General features: G+C 43.8%; 1 protein-coding gene across 1 annotated transcript in view; it reads left to right on the forward strand.

The window, feature by feature from the left end:
* The window catches only part of LOC124871355 (PTB domain-containing engulfment adapter protein 1-like), a 106,889-nt gene extending 96,386 nt beyond the window's left edge, over positions 1 to 10,503 (forward strand). The window contains exons 7-14 of the mRNA XM_047370615.1: positions 25 to 162; positions 258 to 374; positions 3,449 to 3,535; positions 4,524 to 4,754; positions 4,890 to 5,028; positions 5,105 to 5,199; positions 5,697 to 5,707; positions 9,795 to 10,503. Coding sequence (XP_047226571.1) covers positions 25 to 162; positions 258 to 374; positions 3,449 to 3,535; positions 4,524 to 4,754; positions 4,890 to 5,028; positions 5,105 to 5,199; positions 5,697 to 5,707; positions 9,795 to 9,816 — 840 coding nt within the window. The 3' untranslated portion in view covers positions 9,817 to 10,503. The remainder of the gene's footprint in view (positions 1 to 24; positions 163 to 257; positions 375 to 3,448; positions 3,536 to 4,523; positions 4,755 to 4,889; positions 5,029 to 5,104; positions 5,200 to 5,696; positions 5,708 to 9,794) is intronic.
* Positions 10,504 to 25,784: the final 15,281 nt, after the last annotated feature.

Below are 25,784 nucleotides of genomic sequence, written 5' to 3' on the forward strand. Positions count from 1 at the left end.
GGATGCTTGATGTTTGTGTTGCAGGATGTGCAGCATAACTGTCAGTTACACAGGATATCGTTCTGTGCAGACGACAAGACGGATAAAAGGATATTTACTTTTATCTGCAAAGACTCAGAGTCCAACAAACACCTCTGCTACGTGTTCGACAGTGAAAAATGTGTACGTGTTTTTTTCCCTGCAACTGAAGCACAGCGTATGTGAGAGACAGTTCAGGTCCAGCCGTGAATCATCTGTTTGAACCCTGTTGCTTTCAGGCAGAGGAGATCACTCTAACCATCGGGCAGGCCTTCGACCTGGCTTACAAGAAGTTTCTGGAGTCTGGAGGGAAAGACGTGGAGACGAGAAAACAGATCGGCGGGCTGCAGAAAAGAGTATGACTCACGTGGCGTAAATGGCTGCTCCACCATGTCGACACATTGATGTTTTTATTAATTAATGCTGAGCTTGTGTTTATCGATTGTTTTAAATCCTTCAACATGCACGAGTACTCAGTGCAGTAAGATTGGAGTAATGAATATTAATGACAGGCGCTGCAGTCTGTAATTAGATTTTTGCTAGAAACACAGATGCAGCTCTCTGGTTGGTTTAAACTGAGTTATTAGGACACTCAAGTGGATTTAACTAAATGAACAACAGGACATGTTTCTGACCACTAAATGCTAAACATTTGTTTAAAATAATGATAAATTGATCTGAACAAAGGACATCTCCCTCTGAGCCCAGCTCGGGTTCAGCTTTTCCTCACAGCCTCATGGGACCACAGTTAACTGGTTTATTTGGTTTAGAACAGAACGTTCAGCATGGAGGAAATGTTGTGAGTTGAAAGAAGTTGTTGTAACCTTTCGGACTCAGTTTTTCCAGATAAACAGGGTCAAGCTATGCACGGTTTATTGCAGCAGTCTTCATGGACATTAAGCTAAAATCCTTGACATTAAATAAAGCCTGGACCTCACTGTGACATTAAAAATAAGCCTAAACAGTATCTCCCCTATCATTATCCAAGGGTTTTTTTTTTTAGTGTGCAGCACTTTGGCCAACATCAGTTGTTTTTATTTGTGCAATATGAATAACTTTGATTTTATTTGACGTCGACCTGACACAAGGGATAACAACCTCATCATGCCCTTACCCATCACATCCCACCACTGTTCTGGTTGCAACCTAAAAGACGTCCTCACCAACAAATACAGCCCTGTGATGAGGCCTCTTTCGCTTTGAAATCAGTATGCTTTGGGCTCCCTGTGGATTAGGGCTCCCAGCTGGGTAGAACTGCCCAGACCTCCTGATTGGCTCACAGGGATCGGTAAAAAGCCACAAGTCTGGGTCAGTTCTGACTGCACCCTCAGAGAAATGCGCAGAGAGACGCCTGCCTCCTTTGCATCTGCTGAAGAAAGTCCTGATGGGGTTTTGTCCTCCACAGCAAGAGTGAAACTGATGTTGGGGCGCAGAAACCTCTCATATACAGGTCCTTCTCAAAATATTAGCATATTGTGATAAAGTTAATTATTTTCCATAATGTAATGATGAAAATTTAACATTCATATATTTTAGATTCATTGCACACTAACTGAAATATTTCAGGTCTTTTATTGTCTTAATACGGATGATTTTGGCATACAGCTCATGAAAACCCAAAATTCCTATCTCACAAAATTAGCATATCATTAAAAGGGTCTCTAAACGAGCTATGAACCTAATCATCTGAATCAACGAGTTAACTCTAAACACCTGCAAAAGATTCCTGAGGCCTTTAAAACTCCAAGCCTGGTTCATCACTCAAAACCCCAATCATGGGTAAGACTGCCGACCTGACTGCTGTCCAGAAGGCCACTATTGACACCCTCAAGCAAGAGGATAAGACACAGAAAGAAATTTCTGAACAAATAGGCTGTTCCCAGAGTGCTGTATCAAGGCACCTCAGTGGGAAGTCTGTGGGAAGGAAAAAGTGTGGCAGAAAACGCTGCACAACGAGAAGAGGTGACCGGACCCTGAGGAAGATTGTGGAGAAAGGCCGATTCCAGACCTTGGGGGACCTGCGGAAGTAGTGGACTGAGTCTGGAGTAGAAACATCCAGAGCCACCGTGCACAGGCGTGTGCAGGAAATGGGCTACAGGTGCTGCATTTCCCAGGTCAAGCCACTTTTGAACCAGAAACAGCGGCAGAAGCGCCTGACCTGGGCTACAGAGAAGCAGCACTGGACTGTTGCTCAGTGGTCCAAAGTACTTTTTTCAGATGAAAGCAAATTCTGCATGTAATTCGGAAATCAAGGTGCCAGAGTCTGGAGGAAGACTGGGGAGAAGGAAATGCCAAAATGCCAGAAGTCCAGTGTCAAGTACCCACAGTCAGTGATGGTCTGGTTGCCGTGTCAGCTGCTGGTGTTGGTCCACTGTGTTTTATCAAGGGCAGGGTCAATGCAGCTAGCTATCAGGATATTTTGGAGCACTTCATGCTTCCATCTGCTGAAAAGCTTTATGGAGATGAAGATTTCATTTTTCAGCACGACCTGGCACCTGCTCACAGTGCCAAAACCACTGGTAAATGGTTTACTGACCATAGTATCACTGTGCTCAATTGGCCTGCCAACTCTCCTGACCTGAACCCCATAGAGAATCTGTGGGATATTGTGAAGAGAACGTTGAGAGACTCAAGACCCAACACTCTGGATGAGCTAAAGGCCGCTATCGAAGCATCCTGGGCCTCCATAAGACCTCAGCAGTGCCACAGGCTGATTGCCTCCATGCCACGCCGCATTGAAGCAGTCATTTCTGCAAAAGGATTCCCGACCAAGTATTGAGTGCATAACTGTACATGATTATTTGAAGGTTGACGTTTTTTGTATTAAAAACACTTTTCTTTTATTGGTCGGATGAAATATGCTAATTTTGTGAGATAGGAATTTTGGGTTTTCATGAGCTGTATGCCAAAATCATCCGTATTAAGACAATAAAAGACCTGAAATATTTCAGTTAGTGTGCAATGAATCTAAAATATATGAATGTTAAATTTTCATCATTACATTATGGAAAATAATTAACTTTATCACAATATGCTAATATTTTGAGAAGGACCTGTATTAGTGCAGAATGTGAGGAAACATCCTTGTGTACATGTGGTAACTATGGCAGCGGGAATGTGGTAGGATGGAGCATCAGCATGGCCTTCACACTGAGAGAGATTTTCAACTACCAATCCAGTTGTAACAGAGAGACACACTGAGTATATGTAGGCAGAAACACCCATGTTATGATGTACACCTACTGCATTTTTTGAGCTAGAAGCATCTTCTGAACATTTCACAAGACCAAAGTCTAGTGTGTGTGACATCATCTCACTCTTTGCTTAACATCACACAAAAGCTCTCTAAAAATGATCAGATTTGACCTTTTTTATGTTAAATAAAAAACCTTAAAATGCTGATCATCAGGACATGTTTTTGACTTTACAGATTCAGGAACTGGTAACAGAAAACGCTGAGCTGAAGAAACAGCTTCAAGAGCTGGAGGAGCAGCTGATGATAGCTCATGTGCCAACAGTAAGAACAACAAGTACTGACCCATACAAGTTCGCCAGAACCTTTAACTCCGGCTGGTTTATGTACCCAGTAAAGAACAGATGCCCATCAAACTGTTAAGGCCCAACTTTTATGTAGTCCTAAATATCTCGGGCTAACCGTAGAGCGTTAGCTTAGGTGGTTTATTCCTTACTAGTAATTCATGCAGAACATTTCAATCCAACCTTGGTTCTGCTAACATTTATTCAGTAGAGAAACATCCTTGTTTAGAAATAATCATTTTAAAAAAATCTCCAGTTGTACTATTATCAGCGCCCCCTGCTGTTTGTAGTTTGCACAATAAAGTTTGGCCAACAGGACCTCGCTGTCTCTGCTTTTGTGTGGAGAGAGAGAACTTTGACCTTTCTGCTAAACCTCTCTAGATGGTCCAGATATGGGATAAGATCAACACTCATCTGCCTTACTTGAAAGGCATTTTTCTCCTGTCTTTCCCAATTTGAAGAGTGCCAAAATGAAATAGGCTTTTCTGTGAAACGGGCCTGTTGTTTACTGACTGACACCCTGCAAAATTTACATTACAACTAAAAAATGATTGTTTGATGCTCAAAGAATTTATTATCAATTAACTGAAAGTCTTTTACTTTTCTAGAACAGTTTCATTCAACGTGTGTCTGATGGTTAAAAGTCAAACATCCTGAACCGGCCAAACATTCACACCCTCAACCAGGTTTTGATTAGAAACTTTAACTAAATTTCCAGGGCTGCAGTGCAGGAACAGCTGGTTAGGCTGATATCGCCTTCTTTATTCCATGCATGGCCTCAACTTCAGACTGAGCCGGCCGATCTGCAGGCAACCAATTACACACCTGATTGGTCCGATGGGGAATGCGATACACTCGCCATCTAATTGGGGCAGTTGTGGCATCATTCTGTGAATTTAATGACCTGCAGCTCTCTGACTAACACTTTCTTCCTCTGTGCTGGCCTTCTGTCTGCCGTCTTTTCTCAGCCGCTTCCCATAGACGCAGCAAACGAAACGTACATGCTGCAGAGGCCCTCCTCTCTCTTCTGGTTTCACAGCATCAAGTCTCTGTCGTGTCTGGAAATCTCCTCCGTCACGCTCACTCCCATGAGCTCTCCAGATTCCAACATGTCTACTGGGCTACTAACTCCTCCGCCTGCCAAACCCGCTGTCCCTCCTCCCAAAGCGACCGAGGGATTCAGCATCCCGCGGCCTCGTGTAAACTTTCTCTGCTTTCTTCTTCTCTGCTGTTTCTGGTTTTCCTGCTTCTTCATCCTGCCTCTGCGCAGAGATAGCTGTGAAGTTTTGGTGAGCGCTCAGATGGGCTGTTTAACAGTTTGTGTTTTTGTCCAGGCGGGGAGCATCTCCATGAAACCACAGTCCACAGACATATTTGACATGGTTCCCTTCTCCCCCGTGACACCGTTGGTACCGACCAAAGCCAGCAACGGCTGCCCTCCTCCTCCTCCGACCACCCTGCCCCCAGATATTAGTGAGTTGATTTTTTTCCTGTTAGAGGTGAGGATTTTCAGCTCAAAAACAGATTTGCTCATGTTTTGTGTCTGCAGGGAAAGATTTGTTTGGTGCCGAGCCATTTGATCCGTTCACCTGCGGGGCGGCAGACTTCCCCCCGGACATTCAGTCAAAGTTGGATGAGATGCAGGTGAGCTCCTGCTGATGGGTCTAAACATCCCAAGCTGCTGTGGTACTATATTTGCAAATACAGTTGAAACCAAATATTCACATATACTGTATAAAAAGAAACACAAGACTTTTTCTCCCTTTCACAGATACGATTACCAAAATGATTTCTATTTGCTGAATGCCCGAATAACAACTGAGACAATATTTTATAGCTTTCTTTACATTCAGAAGTTTTCTTAGAGTCCCATAGATTTCCATAGACTCCCATAGTGTTAGCTAGAATTAGTTAAGGTTTGTAGGCTGCTCAAACCAATAGCTGTGTACACATTTATACTGATGATGGAATATCCTGTATAGTTGGGGAAAGATTAGGAATTAATATTTTATGCTGTTATAAAGTTACTTGTTAGTGTTGCCAACAGGGGGCGACATTGCTCTTTAATTTGTTTCCATTCTTTCCTTCTTTCCTCAATTATTAACAGCTGAATGTCTCTCTTATCCTTTTCCCTCTCTTAGCGTCAGAGATGGTTTGTACCCTTTGCCTTGCTGTCTGTGTTGTAGCTGCAGCCGTTTCATGTCCTGCATGCTGGGAATGCCGCTGCATGTTCTCACATTATTCCCAACCCATTTAAGCCGGTTTTTATGGTGGCTGTTGGTTGATGAGAGCCAACAAACAAACACTTCTTGTGCTCTAAAATGTTTCTCTAGCTCATTAACAGATGGAAGCAAAAAAGCCAAACTTTAAAAGAACTCTTTCACCACAACACCAAAACCATGCTTAAAGCATAAATCATAGGGAGCATATTTAAAACTAATTGTACGGTTGATGTGAATGAATTTCATCTGTTCTCAACTCATGTTGTTCCTCTCCATGGAAATCTTTAGTTAATGGTGAAATATTTATAAGAGAAACATGAGTGCATGGGGTTCTGTGGAGTAGGTATGAACAGTTAGTATCTTATATATCATAGAAAACTTTGTATATTTTTGCATATTTTACTGAAGTGCCAGAAATTAGGGACCTGGGAGGGTGCATTACATTTTTTTATTAATTAATTAGGCCAAGGTGTCTTCTGTTTCCCATTTGACCAAAGGAACGAAAATATAAGTGGTCCTCTGGTTCACATTATAATTATAGTTGTTGTCAAGGTTAGGATTAAAGTTCTGTGTTACAGTTACCATTTTGTGTTAGAGCATGAAAACGTCCAGAAATGCATAATCCAGAAAGTATTGCATAATTCCAAATCTAAAACTATTTAAATCTAACATCAAAAGTACAAAACCACCATGTATTTCATAACAAAGATAAAGTCAAAATGCAACTTTGTCAAGAATTAAGTACACCCCAAAACCCTACAAACATACACTCGTACTCTATGTCTTCCGCTTTATCCGGGACCGGGTCGCGGGGGCAGCAGACTCAGCAGAGACGCCCAGACGTCCCTCTTCCCAGACACCTCCTCCAGCTCCTCCGGGGGGAGCCCAAGGTGTTCCCAGGCCAGCCGAGAGACATAATCCCTCCAGCGTGTCCTGGGCCGTCCCCTGGGCCTCCTCCCGGTGGGACGTGCCTGGAACACCTCCCGAGGAAGGCGTCCAGGAAGCATCCGGTATAGATGCCCGAGCCACCTCAACTGGCTCCTCTCGATGTGGAGGAGCAGCGGCTCTACTCCGAGCCCCTCCCGGATGGCCGAGCTCCTCACCCTATCTCTAAGGGAGAGCGCGGCCATCCTACAAAGGAAGCTAATTTCAGCCGCTTGTATCCGGGATCTCGTTCTTTCGGTCATGACCCAAAGTTCATGACCATAGGTGATGGTAGGAACGTAGACCGACCGGTAAATTGAGAGCTTCGCTTTTTGGCTCAGCTCTCTCTTCACCACAACGGACTTGAGGTACTCAGGGCGGATTTCATCCACCCCCGAAGCCTTGCCACTGCAGAGCTTTTTAACCACCTCTGTGACTTCAGCATGGTTGATGAAAGAGTCCAGCCCCGAGTCCCCAGCCTCTGTTTCTACCACGGAATGCGTGATGGCAGGATTGAGGAGATTCTCGAAGTACTCCTTCTACCGCCCGATAATGTCCTCAGTTGAGGTCAGCAGTCTCCCGCCCCCACTATAAACAGTGTTGGCGAAGCACTGCTTCCCCCTCCTGAGGCGCCGGACGGTTTGCCAGAATCGCTTCGAGGCCAACCGGTAGTCCTTCTCCATGGCCTCACCGAACTCCTCCCAGGTCCAAGTTTTTGCCTCTGCCACCGCCCAGGCCGTGGCACGCTTGGCCTCACGGTACCCATCAGCCGCCTCAGGAGTCCCACAAGCCAACCACAGCCGATAGGACTCCTTCTTTAGCTTGACAGCGTCCCTTACTGCCGGTGTCCACCACCGGGTTCGGGGATTGCCGCCGCGACAGGCACCGCAGACCTTACGGCCGCAGCTACGGGCAGCAGCATCGACAATAGATGCGGAGAACATGGTCCACTCGGACTCTATGTCTCCAACATCCCCCGCGATCTGGTCAAAGCTCTCCCGGAGGCGGGAGTTGAATACATCCCTGGCCGAGGGCTCCGCCAGACGTTCCCAGCAGACCCTCACTGTGCGCTTGGGCCAGCCAAGTCTGTCCGGCTTTCTCCTCCTCCAGCGGATCCAACTCACCACCAGGTGATGATCAGTGGACAGCTCAGCCCCTCTCTTCACCCGAGTGTCCAAAACATGCGGCCAAAGGTCTGATGATACGACAACAAAGTCGATCATTGACCTCCTGCCTAGGGTGCCCTGGTGCAGAGTGCACTGATGAACACCCTTATGCTTGAACATGGTGTTCGTTATGGACAATCCATGACTAGCACAGAAGTCCAATAACAAAACACCGCTCGGATTCAGATTGGGGAGGCCATTCCTCCCGATCAGGCCTCTCCAGGTGTCACTGTCGTTTCCCACGTGGGCGTTGAAGTCCCCCAGCAGAATAATGGAGTCCCCGGGAGGGGCACTATCCAGCACCCCCGACAGGGACACCAAGAAGGGCAGGTACTCCGCACTACCACTCGGCCCGTAGGCTGAATTGATAGTCAGAGACGTCTCCCCAACCCGAAGGCGCAGGGATGCGACCCTCTCATCCTCTGGGGTAAACCCCAACACGAGATGGCTGAGTTGGGGGTCGACAAGCAAACCCACCCCAGCCCACCGCCTCTCCCCATGGGCCACAGCCGAGTAGAAGAGAGTCCAACCCCTCTCAAGGAGATGGGTTCCAGAGCCCACGCTGTGCGTGGAGGCGAGCCTGACTATTTCTAGTCGATATCTCTCGACCTCCCGCACAAGCTCAGGCTCCTTGCCCCCCAGCGAGGTGACATTCCACGTCCCTCGAGTCAGCCTAAGCATCCAGGGATTGGGCCGCTGAGGTCTCCACCTTCGTCCGCCGCCCAAACCTCTTTGCAAACATACAAAACATGTAAAACCACAAATTTTAAGCAGGTTTACCTGTTTTTTCACCATAATCCACAATCCATGTGCAAACCTGATTTTGTATTCTCCTGCCACAGTGTTGTGACTTGCAGTTCTAAAAACGCCAAACAGCTTTTAACTCTTTCAGAGTTCATGATATTTCTGCATGAACCAGATTTTACAGTGGAGCAGTTGTTCTGGCCGGGATATGCTGTGTGATTTTGGGTTGCTGCAGACAAAAGAAAAAGATTGTAAGAAAATCATGGAGAAATCTTTGGCTCTAAATCGGAGGTGTTACGTCGCATTGTGAGACGGCCGTTGGTAGCGTCTTGTGACACCCTGCGATAAATAATGTCAGATATTTACAATGATTATCTCAGTGTCACAGCTGCTGTGACCTACGTTTAATAATCCACTAATAGAATTGCAGAATATAACCAGTGTTGTGTGAAATTCGGTTCCCCTGAAATAATGTGTTCCCCTGGTCACACAGCACCGGTGTTACACCATGGGGGCACTAAATGTATTTTACTATGTAGTGTTTCCACAGAGGTCTTTATATTTACATCCCGCTTTGTAATCCAGGTCGGGATCAGCATCAGTTTTGCGCATCTTGGATTCATTTGCAGTGTGGACATGGAGGGGGTTGGGTCTACTCTCTGAATGCAGGAGGGGTTTGCTGCAGGACGAGTCTACGGATTGACCTCCTGTCAGTGACTGGGAAGTGGGAGGGGTTCACTGCACCACATGCTACTCGCTGCAGACAGGAACCGCAGAATGACTGGTGCTTTCTCGTGTAGTCACCAAGTCTACAGGAATAAATCAGGAAAAAAGTCACCTTTTCCAAATACTCACTACAGATGTCTGAAAACTGGATAAATATAGTTACAAAGTCACTGAGTGAGCAACGGTGTCTCTTCCAGATAAGATACTAACTGCTTATAAACACTCCATGCAGTCTACCATAAAGAACACAAACTATCCCTGGAATCTGTATGCCATGTTATTCTGACCTTGTAAGTGAAGTATGACTTTGATGTTGGATCGGCTTCGGTCCCTGTTGACCTCACAGGATTGTTCTTTCATTTCCTTCCGCTGAGGTTCCAGTCCAGATAAAACAGGCATGTTGGAGCTCAGCATCCAGCACTGAGCAGCATTTATCATCCTTGTTGTTTTCCCACAGGAGGGGTTCAAAATGGGACTGACCTTAGAGGGCACCGTCTTCTCTCTGGACCCGCTGGACAGCCGCTGCTGATGCTGAGCAGGCTTCCCTTCGAGGCAGACTTTTAACTCGTTTGTATGAAAAAGTGCCAAAATCCACTCCATGGTCGAGATGTCATCTTGGGGTTTATATGCATTTGCATTTAGATTGGTTTTCGATATTTCAACATAAACTTGGATCCATTATAGTAAAGAGCTATTTTTGTAAGAACTGAGAAGAGAAACACTTCTAGAATGAGATGTTTTGAGTACCTTTGCTTGCACAGGCAAGATGTAAATAGTCAGATATGTCCAATGGTACAGTCTGTGGCAGAGTTTTCATATCTGTGTGAATTCTGTGTTTGTGACATTCCTGTTTATATGGTGAACAAACGCTGACAAGCAAAATCATTGTACGATTAACACCAGTGCTCAGCTTCACGGTAACATCAACTAATTGGTTTACCACACATTATTCCTTTTATAGAGATTATTATCCCAGCCATATCTTTTTAACCCACTGACTGCTCCACATGTTTGTTTTTATTTGCAATTTCCTCTTCTGATTTTTCCCTGAAATCTGCAATCATCATAGTTTCCTTCTCCGATGTTTTTGCCATCCATGCAGAAATATTCCCATTATTTCCTTTTGGTTATTTTGCAGTTATTAAAGAAACTCCTACTGGAAAAAATCTCCTGTGACTCTGCTAATTATTGCTTTGGTTTAATTATTTGCTTTTCTAAATGCAACGATAAAATGTGAACTTTTATTGAATTTTTCTGGTAAAGTATTTGATGGACCTGATCAAACTTCCATGGTTTTCCAGGACAAATGGATTGAGGAGGTCATACAGGGGTCACAAATGTATAGATTTAACTTTCAAAGTTATAAACTGCCACCTTAACGTGGTGGAGGGGTTTGAGTGCTCAAATGATCCCAGAGGCTATGCTGTCTGGGGCCTAAATGCCCCTGGTAGGGTCTTCCATGGCAAACAGGCTCTAGGTGACGGGTCAGACAAAGAGTGGATCAAGAATCCCTCATGAAGAACAAAATATCGAGGCACGTGATGTCGCCCGGTACGGCGGAGCCAGGGTCCCACCCTCGAGCCAGGCCTGGGGTCGGGACTTGCTCGAGAGCGCCTGGTGGTCGGATCGCTTCTCGCGGGACCCGGCCGGGCCAAGTCCGAACGAGAGACACGAGGTCATCCCCCATTGGGCCCACCATCTGCAGGGGGAACCGTGAGGGACCGGTGCAAAGAGGATTGGGTGGCGGACGAAGGTGGAGACCTCAGCGGCCCGATCCCCGGATGCTTTGGTTGGCTCTAGGGACGTGGAATGTCACCTCGCTGGGGGGGAAGGAGCCTGAGCTTGTGCGGGAGGTCGAAAGATATCGACTAGAAATAGTCGGGCTCGCCTCCACGCACAGCGTGGGCTCTGGAACCCATCTCCTTGAGAGGGGTTGGACTCTCTTCTACTCTGGAGTGGCCCACGGGGAGAGGCAGCGGGCTGGTGTGGGTTTGCTTGTTGCCCCCCAGCTCAGCCGTCTCGTGTTCGGGTTTACCCCAGTGGATGAGAGGGTCGCATCCCTGCGCCTTTGGGTTGGGGATAGGTCTCTGACTGTCGTCTCGGCCTACAGGCCGAGCGGTAGTGCGGAGTACCCAGCCTTCTTGGTGTCCCTGTCAGGGGTGCTGGATAGTGCCCCTCCCGGGGACTCCATTATTCTGCTGGGGGACTTCAACGCCCACGTGGGAAACGACAGTGACACCTGGAGAGGCCTGATCGGGAGGAATGGCCTCCCCGATCTGAATCCGAGCGGTGTTTTGTTATTGGACTTCTGTGCTAGTCACGGATTGTCCATAATGAACACCATGTTCAAACATAAGGGTGTCCATCAGTGCACTTGGCACCAGGGCACCCTAGGCAGGAGGTCAATGATCGACTTTGTTGTCGTATCATCAGACCTTCGGCCGCATGTTTTGGACACTCGGGTGAAGAGAGGGGCTGAGCTGTCCACTGATCATCACCTGGTGGTGAGTTAGATCCGCTGGATGAGAAGAAAGCCGGACAGACTTGGCAAGCCCAAGCGCATAGTGAGGGTCTGCTGGGAACGCCTGGCGGAGCCCTCGGCCAGGGATGTATTCAACTCCCACCTCCAGGAGAGCTTCGACCAGATCGCGGGGGATGTTGGAGACATAGAGTCCGAGTGGACTATGTTCTCCGCATCTATTGTCGATGCTGTTGTCCGTAGCTGCGGCCGTAAGGTCTGCGGTTCCTGTTGCGGCAGATATTCCCGAACCCGGTGGTGGACACCGGCAGTAAGAGATGCTATCAAGCTGAAGAAGGAATCCTATCGGCAGTGGTTGGCTTGTGGGACTCCTGAGGCAGCTGACGGGTACCGTGAGGCCAAGCGTGCTGCGGCCCGGGCTGTGGCAGAGGCAAAAACTCGGGCCTGGGAGGAGATTGGTGAGGCCATGGAGAAGGACTACCGGTTGGCCTCGAAGCGATTCTGCCAAACCGTCCGGCGCCTCAGGAGGGGGAAGCAGTGCTTCGCCAACACTGTTTTTAGTGGAGGTGGGAGGCTGCTGACCTCAACTGAGGACATTATCGGGCGGTAGAAGGAGTACTTCGAGGATCTCCTCAATCCTGCCATCACGCATTCCGTGGTAGAAACAGAGGCTGGGGACTCGGGGTTAGACTCTTTCATCACCAGGTTGAAGTCACCGAGGTGGTTAAAAAGCTCCGCGGTGTCAAGGCTTCGGGGGTGGATAAGATCCGCCCTGAGTACCTCAAGTCTCTGGATGTTGTTGGGCTGTCATGGTTGACACGCCTCTTCAACGTTGCGTGACGGTCTGGGACAGTGCCTCTGGACTGGCAGACTGGGGTGGTGGTCCCCCTTCATAAGAAGGGTGACCGGAGGTGTGTTCCAACTACAGGGGGATCACACTTCTCAGCCTCCCTGGTATGGCCTACGCCAGGGTATTGGAGAGGAGAGTCCGACCGATAGTCGAACCTCGGCTTCAAGAGGAGCAGTGTGGTACTCGTCCCGGCTGTGGAACACTGGACCAGCTCTATACCCTCTACAGGGTACTCGAGGGTTCATGGGAGTTTGCCCAACCGGTTCACATGTGTTTTGTGGACCTGGAGAAAGCATTCGACTGTGTCCCTCGTGATGCCCTGTGGCGGTGCTCCAGGAGTATGGAATCAGGGGCCCTTTATTAGGGGCCATCCGGTCCGTGTACGAGCGGAGCAGGAGTTTGGTTCGCATTGCCGGCACTAAGTCGGACCTGTTCCCGGTGCATGTTGGACTCCGGCAGGGCTGCCCTTTGTCACCGGTCCTGTTCATAACTTTTATGGACAGGATTTCTAGATGCAGCCAAGGGCCGAAGGGGGTCTGGTTTGGGGACCAGTGAATTTCGTCTCTTCTTTTTGCGGATGACGTGGTCCTGCTGGCCCCCTCTAGCCAAGACCTACAGCATGCGCTGGGGTGGTTCGCAGCCGAGTGTGAAGCGGCTGGGATGAAGATCAGCTCCTCCAAGTCCGAGGTCATGGTACTCGACCGGAAAAGGGTGGCTTGTCCTCTTCAGGTTGGAGGGGAGTTCCTGCCTCAAGTGGAGGAGTTTAAGTATCTCGGGTCTTGTTCACGAGTGAGGGAAGAATGGAGCGGGAGATCGACAGACGGATCGGTGCGGCTGCCACAGTAATGGGGGCACTGTGCCGGTCCGTTGTGGTGAAGAGAGAGCTGAGCCGAAAAGCAAAGCTCTCAATTTACCGGTCGGTCTACGTTCCTACCCTCACCTATGGCCATGAACTTTGGGTTATGACCGAAAGAACGAGATCCCGGATATAAGCGGCTGAAATGAGCTTCCTCCGTAGGGTGGCCGGGCACTCCCTTAGAGATAGGGTGAGGAGCTCGGCCATTCGGGAGGGGCTCGGAGTAGAGCCGCTGCTCCTCCACATCGAGAGGAGCCAGTTGAGGTGGCTCGGGCATCTATACCGGATGCCTCCTGGACGCCTTCCTCGGGAGGTGTTCCAGGCACGTCCCACCGGGAGGAGGCCCAGGGGACGGCCCAGGACACGCTGGAGGGACTATGTCTCTCGGCTGGCCTGGGAACGCCTTGGGCTCCCCCTGGAGGAGCTGGAGGAGGTGTCTGGGGAGAGGGACGTCTGGGCGTCTCTGCTGAGTCTGCTGCCCCCGCGACCCGGTCCCAGATAAGCGGAAGACGACAAGTACGAGTACGAGTTCTAAATATTCCATCCAAACTATACCAATGCATCTGAATTAATTAGAATATAATCTGAAAGTTAATTCATTTTGTAATTTATTTTAAAAACGTAAAACTCACATATAATATAGATTTATAACAAGCAGACTCATACATTTGAAGCAAAAATAGAACAATACACCTGACCAGGAAGAATTTCTGATATTGAAACCTTCTGTTATCGTCTACAAAAGGAGGACAAGCCATAGAAAGTATTTGCTAAATAAGCTGACTGTATCAAGTCATATTACTGGAAAGTTGAGTGGAAGGACAAAGTGTGGTAGAAAAAAAGGTGAAAAGAAGGGAAGCATTAAGCTTCAGGGTCTCCAAGGCCAAAATAATATGCAAACCAAACTTAGAAGGAGGGAAAAACTCTCTGAGCTCTTTGACTGACTAGAAAGAAGTTCCAGGTGAAGCTACCAGCCTCCCCTGTGATCCTTAATTCTTCAGACAGCAGAACCTGACTCTTAATTTACACATTGGCTGAAGGAAGTGCTCCAACAAGGCTTTTCCATCAAAGAGTTTCCAGTTCTTAATGGGGCCTGGAGCTTAATCGTCTTAATCGGTTCTGTAAAACACGTCCTGTAAAATGTTTTCCCAGCCCAAGAGCCAAGTTGAATCCACATCACTACATCATTAGGAATGTCTCATTCATTGTTTGACCTTTCCTGTTTTATTCTGTGTATTTGTGAAGGATTGTAGTACAAGGATTGTATTACATGAGTAATATTATTTGTCCAAGTATCCCTGCAAATAGATGCTATGATTTGCACATCCTATTTTATTGATGCTGATTTAAACAAGCAGCTTTAGCAGGTCCTTGCCGGGTCAACATCTGCATCAGCCTTGTCTCAACGTCAGCTAGAATGTGGAGCAGATTCTGGTTCTGTGTGCTGCAGAGCTCACAGGTCTCTGTATTGTGCTACAAGTGCAAGTTCTGGGGACATAGGGCATGATATGTAGACCCGATCAGGAAGCTGAGCCGATCCATGCCCTACTGATATAATAATTCATGCAAAAGGATCCCTGACCAAGTACTGAGTGTAGATATAATACAGTACATGGACCTACTTAAGGCCCACATTTCTGTAATAAATTTTTTTTTTTTATTGCTCTGATTGGGATTCTAATTTTCTAAAAGAATCTAAAATATCTGAGTTACTTTTTAAACAGGATTATTGAAATAAATGAATTTTTCAGTCATATCCTATTTTATTGAGATGCACTAGTATTAACTTGCCATCTCAAGATATTCTGAAATGTTCTGTTTTTGTACAATTGTCTTAAACAGAAAAAAATGAGTGTTTAGAAGCAACATCCTCTGTGACTGCAGACCAACTATCAGACATGTCTCATTTAAAATCACAATCAATTCATTCTGTTTAGTAAGACTATAAACAGGATTATTTTCAAAGCTTTCAGTGCAGATCTCTTGTGTTAGACTCTGGCTTTAACAACATTTCTCTACTGTTGTTTCTGATTTATCTTCATCTTTGTTTGTTGCACTGAAGCTGAAGAGATTCTGCACACGCTGCAGCGTTTTAAATCATCTCATGAACAATTTTCCAATGATGAAACTCATCTGCTTCCAGAGCTAAAAGCCTCCTGCCATTTTGTCTCTACAGATCAATAACTATAATGAAATTTGAACTACATGGTTGCAGCAGAATCACTCAAGTCATGAAAAGCCAATGCAAACAGCCCTCAATAAAAACAAACCTGAGAGTAAATCCATATTCCTGGTTGAACAAAATTACTTTGTTGTAGAAAAGTGTTTTGGCTTTAGAGTTTTTATTATTATATTTGCATTGGTAAATATGCAAACTGTTTATTATCCTGAAATTAATTGTTATATGAAGGTTTTTAAGAGCTGATGCGTATTAAAAATAAAACATGACCACAGCTCATCCATTGAAAAAAGTCTGTAATTCCATCCCGGGAATGGAGGCGTATTTGTGTAAAAGGTTAAATGTGAATTAATAAAAATATATTAACGTTCTGGTTAAAATAAAAATAAATAATACTACTAATAATAAAGCTAATAAAAGTTGAGTCTTGATTTAAAGTAAAACAGTCCAATGCAATGACCAACCCCAACCAGGGGGGGGCAGTGACGCACCGCTAAAGTTTTTCAAATATCTGGTGAGTAAAAACATTTCATAAAATAAAATGTTATTTTAAATCAACTTTGAACATTATTTTTATTCGTAATATGACAATATATTCAATATAACACCTGAATATTGTGAGTTTTACTTACATTTGTTGAGGTTTCAGGTAAAACGCACTCGAACAAGTGATGACATTTTGAGTGGACCAGTCAGACTGAACTGGGAGAACCTGGAACTTGACTGGGAGATCATTTATGTGACTTTTCTGCCCCTGGGGCCGATTTCTTATCGGATATTATCATTTATGTTTGGGTTTTCATTCATTAGTATATGATCACATATCCTCATTAACGAGGCTGACTTTGACTAAACACGTCGGCTCTTTATTAGCATATTTTTATTTCATTTTGTGTTGCAGTAAATATATTTCTAGTAGGAAAAAGATATTTTTCATTTGTTGTGTCTTAAAGAAAGTAAGGTCACAGATGTCTCACCAGCTTTGTACTTAAAATCCAAAATGGCCGTTGGAAATGAACTTGTATTTACTGTATTAATCTTTTTCTGGCTTTAAAATTGGTTTGAACTGAAATATTTAGGTGTGACAGTAAAACAAAGACAGGAAATCTGTCAAGAAGAATGTTGTACTAACATTGTTCCAATGGTCTCTGGTGCTGAATGGTGCACATCAGTTAAGGTCAGAGTTCATGATTCAGTAGGAAGAAAAAGAGACTGGACAAAATGTCCTCCATGGCAAACGTCCAATGTGAAATTTAATAAGATCCAATTTGTTCGCAGATTTGCCAAAAAATACCTTGATGATCCCCAAGACCTGTGGGAGAATGCTTGTAATGTGTCTGAATTAAAACAATTCGGCAAGGTAGAGCGGGTCAAAGTTCCTCCACAGTGATGTTAAAGACTCTATTCCAGTTATCACAAACAGGATGGACCAACCACTTATTAAGTATTGGGGGTAATTACTTTTTCACACGGGACCTGGTTGGTTTGGTGTTATGTGGTGTTTCCTATTGATAATAACGGTTGTGATTGAAATTCTTATTAAAATAAACAACAGACTTGGTTGTGTTTTAATGGAAAGAGAAAGCATTCAAACAGATGAAGAAAGAAAATCTGGACATTATTAAAATACATTATTTGTTGGAAAAAGTCTCACAATAGTTTCAGAAGTAACTTTATAAATGAAAAGTTTCCTTTCTGTTTACCCGCGATTTGCTCCTCCAGGCCAGTAGGTGGCGATAAAGCGGAAATACGCTGGTTGCCAACAGAAGAAGAAGAAGTTGTTTGAAAAGAACCAGCTGCGAACCTTCTGAGGGAAACAGCAATATTGGTCCAGTTATCCTGTTAATAACCGGTAACCCGTCTGATTCAGACCCTGGTGGAACATGGAGCAGGAGGAGCTGAGCGACTTCGATAAGGGCCAGGTGGTGGTGGCCAGGGAGCTGGGCTTGAGCGTCTCTCAGACGGCCAAGATGCTAGGATGCTCCCGGGCCGCGGTGGTCAGCGCCTACCGCCAGTGGTACGAGGAGGGACTGCGGCTCAGAGCCGGGAGACCCAGACTGATCGACCCCAAGGAACTAGATGACGAGTCTGAGTCCGAGTCGGAGAGTGAGGAGGCAGCGGAGGAGGAGGCCACAGCTGACCCAAATGAGGAGGGACAGGAGCCGAAGGTCACCGCAGGTGAGCAGACTCAGGATGGAGAGAAGCCGGGACAGACCTCAGCTGACCGGACCGAGAAGGAAGAGAGGACGAGGGAAGGAGAGTGAGGCTGGAGCTTCTGTTGGATCCAGCTGGGACCGACAGGACTGAAGGTTTGGACCTTTTGGAGGACGTGATTAAAACTTATACTGATCAGAACCTCTTCAGTCGGGGCTCCTCATGTTAATATGATGGGTTTTCATCTAAGACTTTTCAGATGAACAAACATTTAAATATGTTCATATGATGCCTTCACTTCGCCTCGGAAGTTGGATTCTCACACCTGACGAGTTCTCTGGATTTTAAGTTCTAGAAAAATCTGGAAATGGAAAGTTAGAAACATTAGAGATAAAAACATGATAGTTTTTATAAACAAATGCTTAAAAAAAAGTTTATGGCTTTTAAAAGGCAAATTTCTCATGTACTGCATGTCCTGAAAATGTAAAGAGGATGCGAAGTCCAACCTGATAAATATAATCATTGAGTTGCTTATGAATGTGAAATGTGATCAGACTGAACTAGAAATAAATACAAACAGGCCTCGTTTCACTTATTAGCATAACTCTAAAGACATCCTGTTTGTTTTTCACAATTCTGCTCTTTTCTGAGTTTTTCTTTGGACTTTGGCAGGTTCTCCTTTCTCTTCCAGTCCAGCGAAGAATGAGAAAATGTGGGTTTGTTGCAGCCGATGCAATCATCACAATATTCAAAAGAAACGTTACAGTCATAGCTCCGTAGTATGGTGCAACCTTAACCGAAGTCCTAATGAAAGAACTTTGTAATCCTTAAGGTGTCTTTAAAGAATTAGGAAAGTGGAGGACAGCAGAAGAGTCAGATATACAGAAATCCAATGAAACAATTTTCCTTTAAGCTGCTTTAAACAGCAGATCAAATACTGAAACATCAGATTTCCTTTCTATTCATTTTTTTTTTTTTTTTGGTCTATGAATGCATCAACTAACAGGATGTAAGGGACATCTGCTTTAATGGGGATAATCTTGTAATGTCTTCAGTTTGTGCTAGATTTAAACTGAAAGAACCTGCAGCACCATTTCTCTGTTGGTTCTTAGAGAAGAAATCTGAAATGGTCAAACTCGAATTGGCAGGTAAGACCTTGGAAAAACACTAGATACTGGATATAAAAGGCAGAACAAATGTGAAATATGTTGATTAAATGCCAGCTGACTAACAAGCAGCGAATGATCTCTGATTATTGTGTAACTGGATTTAAGGAGCGGTGAGGATGAGAAGGAAATGCATCCGAGTGAAGCAAGCTGGACTTTACATGAAACCCAGAGGTCCGTTTAATTTCTGCAGACAAACTTGGTTAATGAGGCTGGAAGGAACATTACACCTAAATCCTGACACACACTGGGCCCCAAATTCAAACTATCAGAAAATGTTAAATGACTTTAAGATATTTCCTCCAGTTGGTGATCTAAACCAGTTTGAATGACCGGTTTCTAGAAGAGAACGTCAGATCCCACCCTACAGCGGTGGGATTAACAGAGAACTCCTTTCAATCAAAGGTATAACCTTTAGATTTCTATGGTGAGAAACAATGTTTTATCTGACTTTATCTGCAATATGTGGGAAAGTTTTATTCTCCATTGGATGTTTATTTGTGTTTGATTTTAAGCCATCTGATTGGTGCTATCACCCTCACATGGAAAGAGGGTTGGTAGCCACCATCAGGACCCGAATGTGACATCAGTTAGAAACAGCTGGAGGACAGTGACGCTGGAACACCAATTCAATTCAGTTTTATTTATACAGCACCACATCATAACGCAGATTTCAGGTCAGATTCAGTTATTTATTCAAACTGGATAAAAAGTTTTTCTATCTAAGGAAACCCAGCAGATTGCATCCAGTCAGTGACTTGCAGCATTCACTCCTCCTGGATGAGCATGTAGAGACAGTGGACAGTCACTGGCGTTGACTTTGCAGCAATCCCTCATACTGAGCATGCATGTAGCGACAGTGGAGAGGAAAAACTCCCTTTTAACAGGAAGAAACTTCCAGCAGAACCAGAACCAGGCTCAGTGTGAGCGGCCATGTGGATGTTTTTCATTTGTTGTGTCTTAATAAAAGTAAGATCACAGATTTCTCACCAGACTTGTACTTAAAATCCAAAATGGCCGTTGGAGATGAAGAAATAAACAACTTATTTACCTCATAAAATCAATCACACACATATACCTTCAGACACTGATGATGTAACCACAATCCTTTATATTTAAATGTCTAATGCAGATAAATGAAGTGCTGCTGAAGTTTCTGATCATCAAACAAATGTTAATATTAGACAAAGATAACCTGCATAAACAAAAAAGGCAGTTTTGAAATTATTTCATTTATTAGAAGATTTTTGTTTTTTAAAACTGTCCAAACCAACCTGGTCCCGTGTGAAAAAGTAATTACCCCCAATACTTAATAAGTGGTTGGTCCATCCTGTTTGTGATAACTGGAATAGAGTCTTTAACATCACTGTGGAGGAACTTTGACCCGCTCTACCTTGCCGAATTGTTTTAATTCAGACACATTACAAGCATTCTCCCACAGGTCTTGGGGATCATCAAGGTATTTTTTGGCAAATCTGCGAACAAATTGGACGTTTGCCATGGAGGACATTTTGTCCAGTCTCTTTTTCTTCCTACTGAATCATGAACTCTGACCTTAACTGAGTCATTTGAGGCCTGATGTGTCAGGGATGTCAAACTCCAGTCGGTATCCTGCAACTTTTAAATGTGTTCCTGGTCCAACACAACCTCAGTATGCAGGCAAGTTCTTTAGAGTTCTGTTAATGACCCAATTTTTTGATTCAGGTGTGTTGAAGCAGAGACTCTTATGAAGGTTGCAGACAACTAGCCCTGAAGGACTGGAGAAAGGGATGACACGTGTCATTTAGATGTTATTCTGGGTCCCAGAGCCTTAGAAATGGCTCTGTAACCTCTTCCAGAGTGAAAGATCTCAATGACCTTGTTTCTCATCTGAATTTATTTAAATTGGATCATTATTTGTTACATCTTGAGATATTTTAGCTTGCTTCGTGTTGTGGGACAGGTTCTATTTAGATGACCTCTAGATTCTACGGGTCTGGAAGTAACCATAAAATGTGATAAATCACAGTTCATTTATTCTTCAGTAAGTGTGTATTTAAGTGTGAAATACAGCCAGGCAGAGTTGGATACATTTTTTTCATTATTGGATTAAATCCTCCTTATTATAATCCTGAAAGCTATAACTTTTATTTACTGTATTAATCTTTTTCTGGCATTAAAATTAGTTTGAACTGAAATATTTAGGTGTGATAGGAAATCTGTCAGGAAAAATGTTGTACTAGCATTGTTCCAATGGTCTCTGGTGCTGCATATAATTATGTGGTGTTTCCTATTGATAATAACGGTTGTGATTGAAATTCTTCTTTTTAATGGAAAGAAATCTTGCTTACAAATACAAAGACACAACAGGACAAAGAACACAGAATATTAAGACAACGTATGCGAGGGGGATAGGCTTCTACAATAAATACAGTTGGTGCAGGATATAAAAGACAGGTTATGATAAATTCAAAATATTAATTGACCTGCAACATTCGTACGTTTTTATAGCTTATTTGTTTGTACTCTTACAAATAGTGGATAAATATAGTTCGCTTTCCTTAACCAAAACTGCAAAAAAGGTGAAGATGATGAAAACTTACATTTGTGAATATGAAATTTACATTCCTTCCAAAATGTCTTTGTGACATGACAATTCCAAAATAAATGACTGTTTCTGGATGCTATTGTTTTCATATACTTCATCATGCATTGATTTGTAGGATAAATTCTTTGTAACAGTTTAAAGGAAACATCTCTCATTTTATTTATCAAACGTTTCTGATGAAATGTCCACACCTTTTCTCACAGTAAATCAGGGACAAAGGTTTTCCAATCGAAAACATGAAGGTACAGAAATAATATTTTGTTGAAACAGGGCATGAATAATTTTGTTTTTCTTAAATGTTAAAGAAAAAACAAGTTTTACCAACAGTAGTTAGTTACATTTAACAAGGACTTATCTTCATCAACAACATTATTTCTAAAGAGTTCACATATTTCATTAGTTACAACGTCAAATAAAATATCATACTCTTTAAGAGTTACAGCGAGGTTATACTTGAGGTTGAACTCTTTATAACTCAGTAAACATCCATTTCTGTTAAATAGCTGACCCACCAGAAGGATTTGATTGTTCAACCATTTAGGGTAAAATAGTGACTTGTTTTTTTAAAGGATGTATTGGTTATTCCAGATAAAGAAATTATGAGGAGAAAAATTATGTTTATATGTAAGTCCCCATGAAAGAAGTGCTTGTTTGTGAAATGCAGAGACCTTTACTGGTATTTCTTCTATATTGTAATTACATAGGAGGAGGAAATTGAGACCACCTAAGCTTGAGAAGATGTAATTTGGGAAAATATTCCAGATAGAGTATGGATTTTTTAGATACGATTTTATCCAAGTGATTTTGAAGGTATTATTTAGAGTTGTGAAATCAAGAAAATTCAACCCTCCTTTTTCATAAAAGTTCATTATTACTGATTTTCTTAAGTAATGTATCCAATTTTTCCACAAGAAGTTAAATAATATTTGGTCTATACATTTAAGAATTTGACTGACTAAATAAAGGGAGAGTGCAGAATAAGTAAACCGTGAAATCCCCTCAGCTTTAGATAACAACACCTGTCCTCTAAAACTCAGGTCTCTTTGAAGCCATAGATTAAAACGTTTTTTGGTTTTATTAATTAAGGGAGCTAAATTTAATAAACATCTTTCAGAGATGTTCTTGGAGATAATTATGCCTAAATATGTGATACTTTCTTTAACAGGAATATTACATATAGAATTAAAAGCACAATCTTTAATTGGAAAGCGTTTACATTTTTTTGAAATTCAGGTGTAATCCTAATAGATCAGAGAAAGTTTGGAATAATTTTAAAATAGGTAAAACGTGACTACTGTCTCTTAAAAAAAAAAAAAAAGAGCAGTATCGTCAGCTAAATGACTAATTCGGATTTCTTTACCAAAAACAGAAATACCCTTTAGTTCATTCATAGAAATGTAATCAGCAAGGATTTGAGTGGCTAAAACGAAGAGATAAGAGCAAACTGGGCAGCCCTGCCTTATTCCTCGATTAAGATTAAATCTAGGGGATGTACCATTATTTTTTTTATTTGACAGAGCAATTAGCATTATTAACTGTTTATAAATGAAGAGTTTCCTTTCTGTTTACCCGCGATTTGCTCCTCCAGGCCAGTAGGTGGCGATAAAGCGGAAATACGCTGGTTGCCAACAGAAGAAGAAGAAGTTGTTTGAAAAGAACCAGCTGCGAACCTTCTGAGGGAAACAGCAATATTGGTCCAGTTATCCTGTTAATAACCGGTAACCCGTCTGATTCAGACCCTGGTGGAACATGGAGCAGGAGGAGCTGAGCGACTTCGATAAGGGCCAGGTGGTGGTGGCCAGGGAGCTGGGCTTGAGCGTCTCTCAGACGGCCAAGATGCTAGGATGCTCCCGGGCCGCGGTGGTCAGCGCCTACCGCCAGTGGTACGAGGAGGGACTGCGGCTCAGAGCCGGGAGACCCAGACTGATCGACCCCAAGGAACTAGATGACGAGTCTGAGTCCGAGTCGGAGAGTGAGGAGGCAGCGGAGGAGGAGGCCACAGCTGACCCAAATGAGGAGGGACAGGAGCCGAAGGTCACCGCAGGTGAGCAGACTCAGGATGGAGAGAAGCCGGGACAGACCTCAGCTGACCGGACCGAGAAGGAAGAGAGGACGAGGGAAGGAGAGTGAGGCTGGAGCTTCTGTTGGATCCAGCTGGGACCGACAGGACTGAAGGTTTGGACCTTTTGGAGGACGTGATTAAAACTTATACTGATCAGAACCTCTTCAGTCGGGGCTCCTCATGTTAATATGATGGGTTTTCATCTAAGACTTTTCAGATGAACAAACATTTAAATATGTTCATATGATGCCTTCACTTCGCCTCGGAAGTTGGATTCTCACACCTGACGAGTTCTCTGGATTTTAAGTTCTAGAAAAATCTGGAAATGGAAAGTTAGAAACATTAGAGATAAAAACATGATAGTTTTTATAAACAAATGCTTAAAAAAAAGTTTATGGCTTTTAAAAGGCAAATTTCTCATGTACTGCATGTCCTGAAAATGTAAAGAGGATGCGAAGTCCAACCTGATAAATATAATCATTGAGTTGCTTATGAATGTGAAATGTGATCAGACTGAACTAGAAATAAATACAAACAGGCCTCGTTTCACTTATTAGCATAACTCTAAAGACATCCTGTTTGTTTTTTCCTGGAAAAGAATCGGCAGATAAGACCTTAGAAAGACAAAAATCGGTACCAGCCTGGAAAAGCCTGATCAGTGCATCTGAAACCCATTTCTAAGAAACCTGAAAAGAATCCAACATGGATCCGAAACGCGGTATCTGAGAGGCACATCGTGCTTCAGTTTGTCTGCTGTTGGACTGTCTGGAGCTCATCAGCTTCCAGCTCTCTGAGAATCACGTTGTTTTCGGACTGAAATCCTGTTTTCTGTCTCTCAGACCGTCCTGTCCATCCCAGTTGGATCAAATGGTGACTTTGGGACTGACTCCTGCTGACAAACAGACTAAAGATCCAAAATCAAAACAGGTTTTGTGTTCTGTGTTGATGCAGAACCGGCTCACCGAAGGAGTTTAGGGGATTTTATGCGTTTTCCGGTCCTCAAATAAAAACAGGTCAGCAATACATGGTGACTCCACTAGGTGGCAGCATAAGTTAAACTAACAGGACATTTAACTGGCTAAGGTCTCGGTGTCTTACATCAGCTGACAGTAAAGATGGACGTCCTGCTGCGACCAATAGATCAGTTCTTTGGACTGAAAGTTTGTTTGAAATGAATCAAAGAAACAGTTTAATTTATTTAAATTCCGATTAATTTACCTCCTGATGTCATCAAGAACCATAAAAGCAGAAGCAGGGATTTTCGTCCAGAGAAGAGGAGCTGAACAAATGATTCATGTTTACAGAGCTCACCAGCAGTCCGATCGGTTCTTCCTTGCAGAACATTTCCGGCTGATCCGATCACAGGTTTGAACTGTTTCCCTTTTTCTTTTTTTTTTGCTTGAGACACTGAGTCTCTACCTCAAGGCTGCTTCATTTCTCCACCACCTCCTGAAGCTCCTCTGGTTGAGAACAGTTCCAGGAAGGAACCCCTGAGGACCTCCAGGTGTTAAGTTGAGTCTATTCAAACATCAGAGCAGGAAACAATAACCTCTTTCAGACACTGCTTCCCCTTTATAGATGTAAAAACCTCTGTTCATTGCAGATGTTTTATTCTGTGGGAACCATCAGTTGAGTCAGCTTGCCCAGAACCAAACAACTGGCCAGTAATGGTTTCCAGTATATATGATGGAGTCTGGCTCCTTGTTGCTTCCCTCCATGTTGAGGAATTTAATTGAGGCTGCTCATTTGATTGGTCTTAATATTTCTGCCTGGTTAAACGAGTCAGCTCGCTTCTCCTCCTCTTCCTCTTCCTCCTTGGTGAAAACCTTCTCAGATCACCATGGCAGCAGATCGAACAGCAGGGCTGATTTTTAGTCCACACCGTGAAGAAGTTACCCTGCTGCATCCCAGAAGGTGAAAAAACGAGGATTTTTATTTCTCATTATAATAATTATCTGCAGCTTTTAAAGCTGATGAAGGTGTTTGGTTCCAGGCTGAGTTTTTATAGGCTCCTGGATTACATTTAATGAAAGTCTAAATAAGTCATAAATAAATGAGTCTTAAAGTCTCTCCTTCTCTAATCCAACACCAAGTCTGTGGTTATGCTTCGATGT

The sequence above is a fragment of the Girardinichthys multiradiatus genome, chromosome 7 (genome assembly GCF_021462225.1).
Source record: "Girardinichthys multiradiatus isolate DD_20200921_A chromosome 7, DD_fGirMul_XY1, whole genome shotgun sequence".
NCBI classification, from domain to species: Eukaryota; Metazoa; Chordata; class Actinopteri; order Cyprinodontiformes; family Goodeidae; genus Girardinichthys; species Girardinichthys multiradiatus.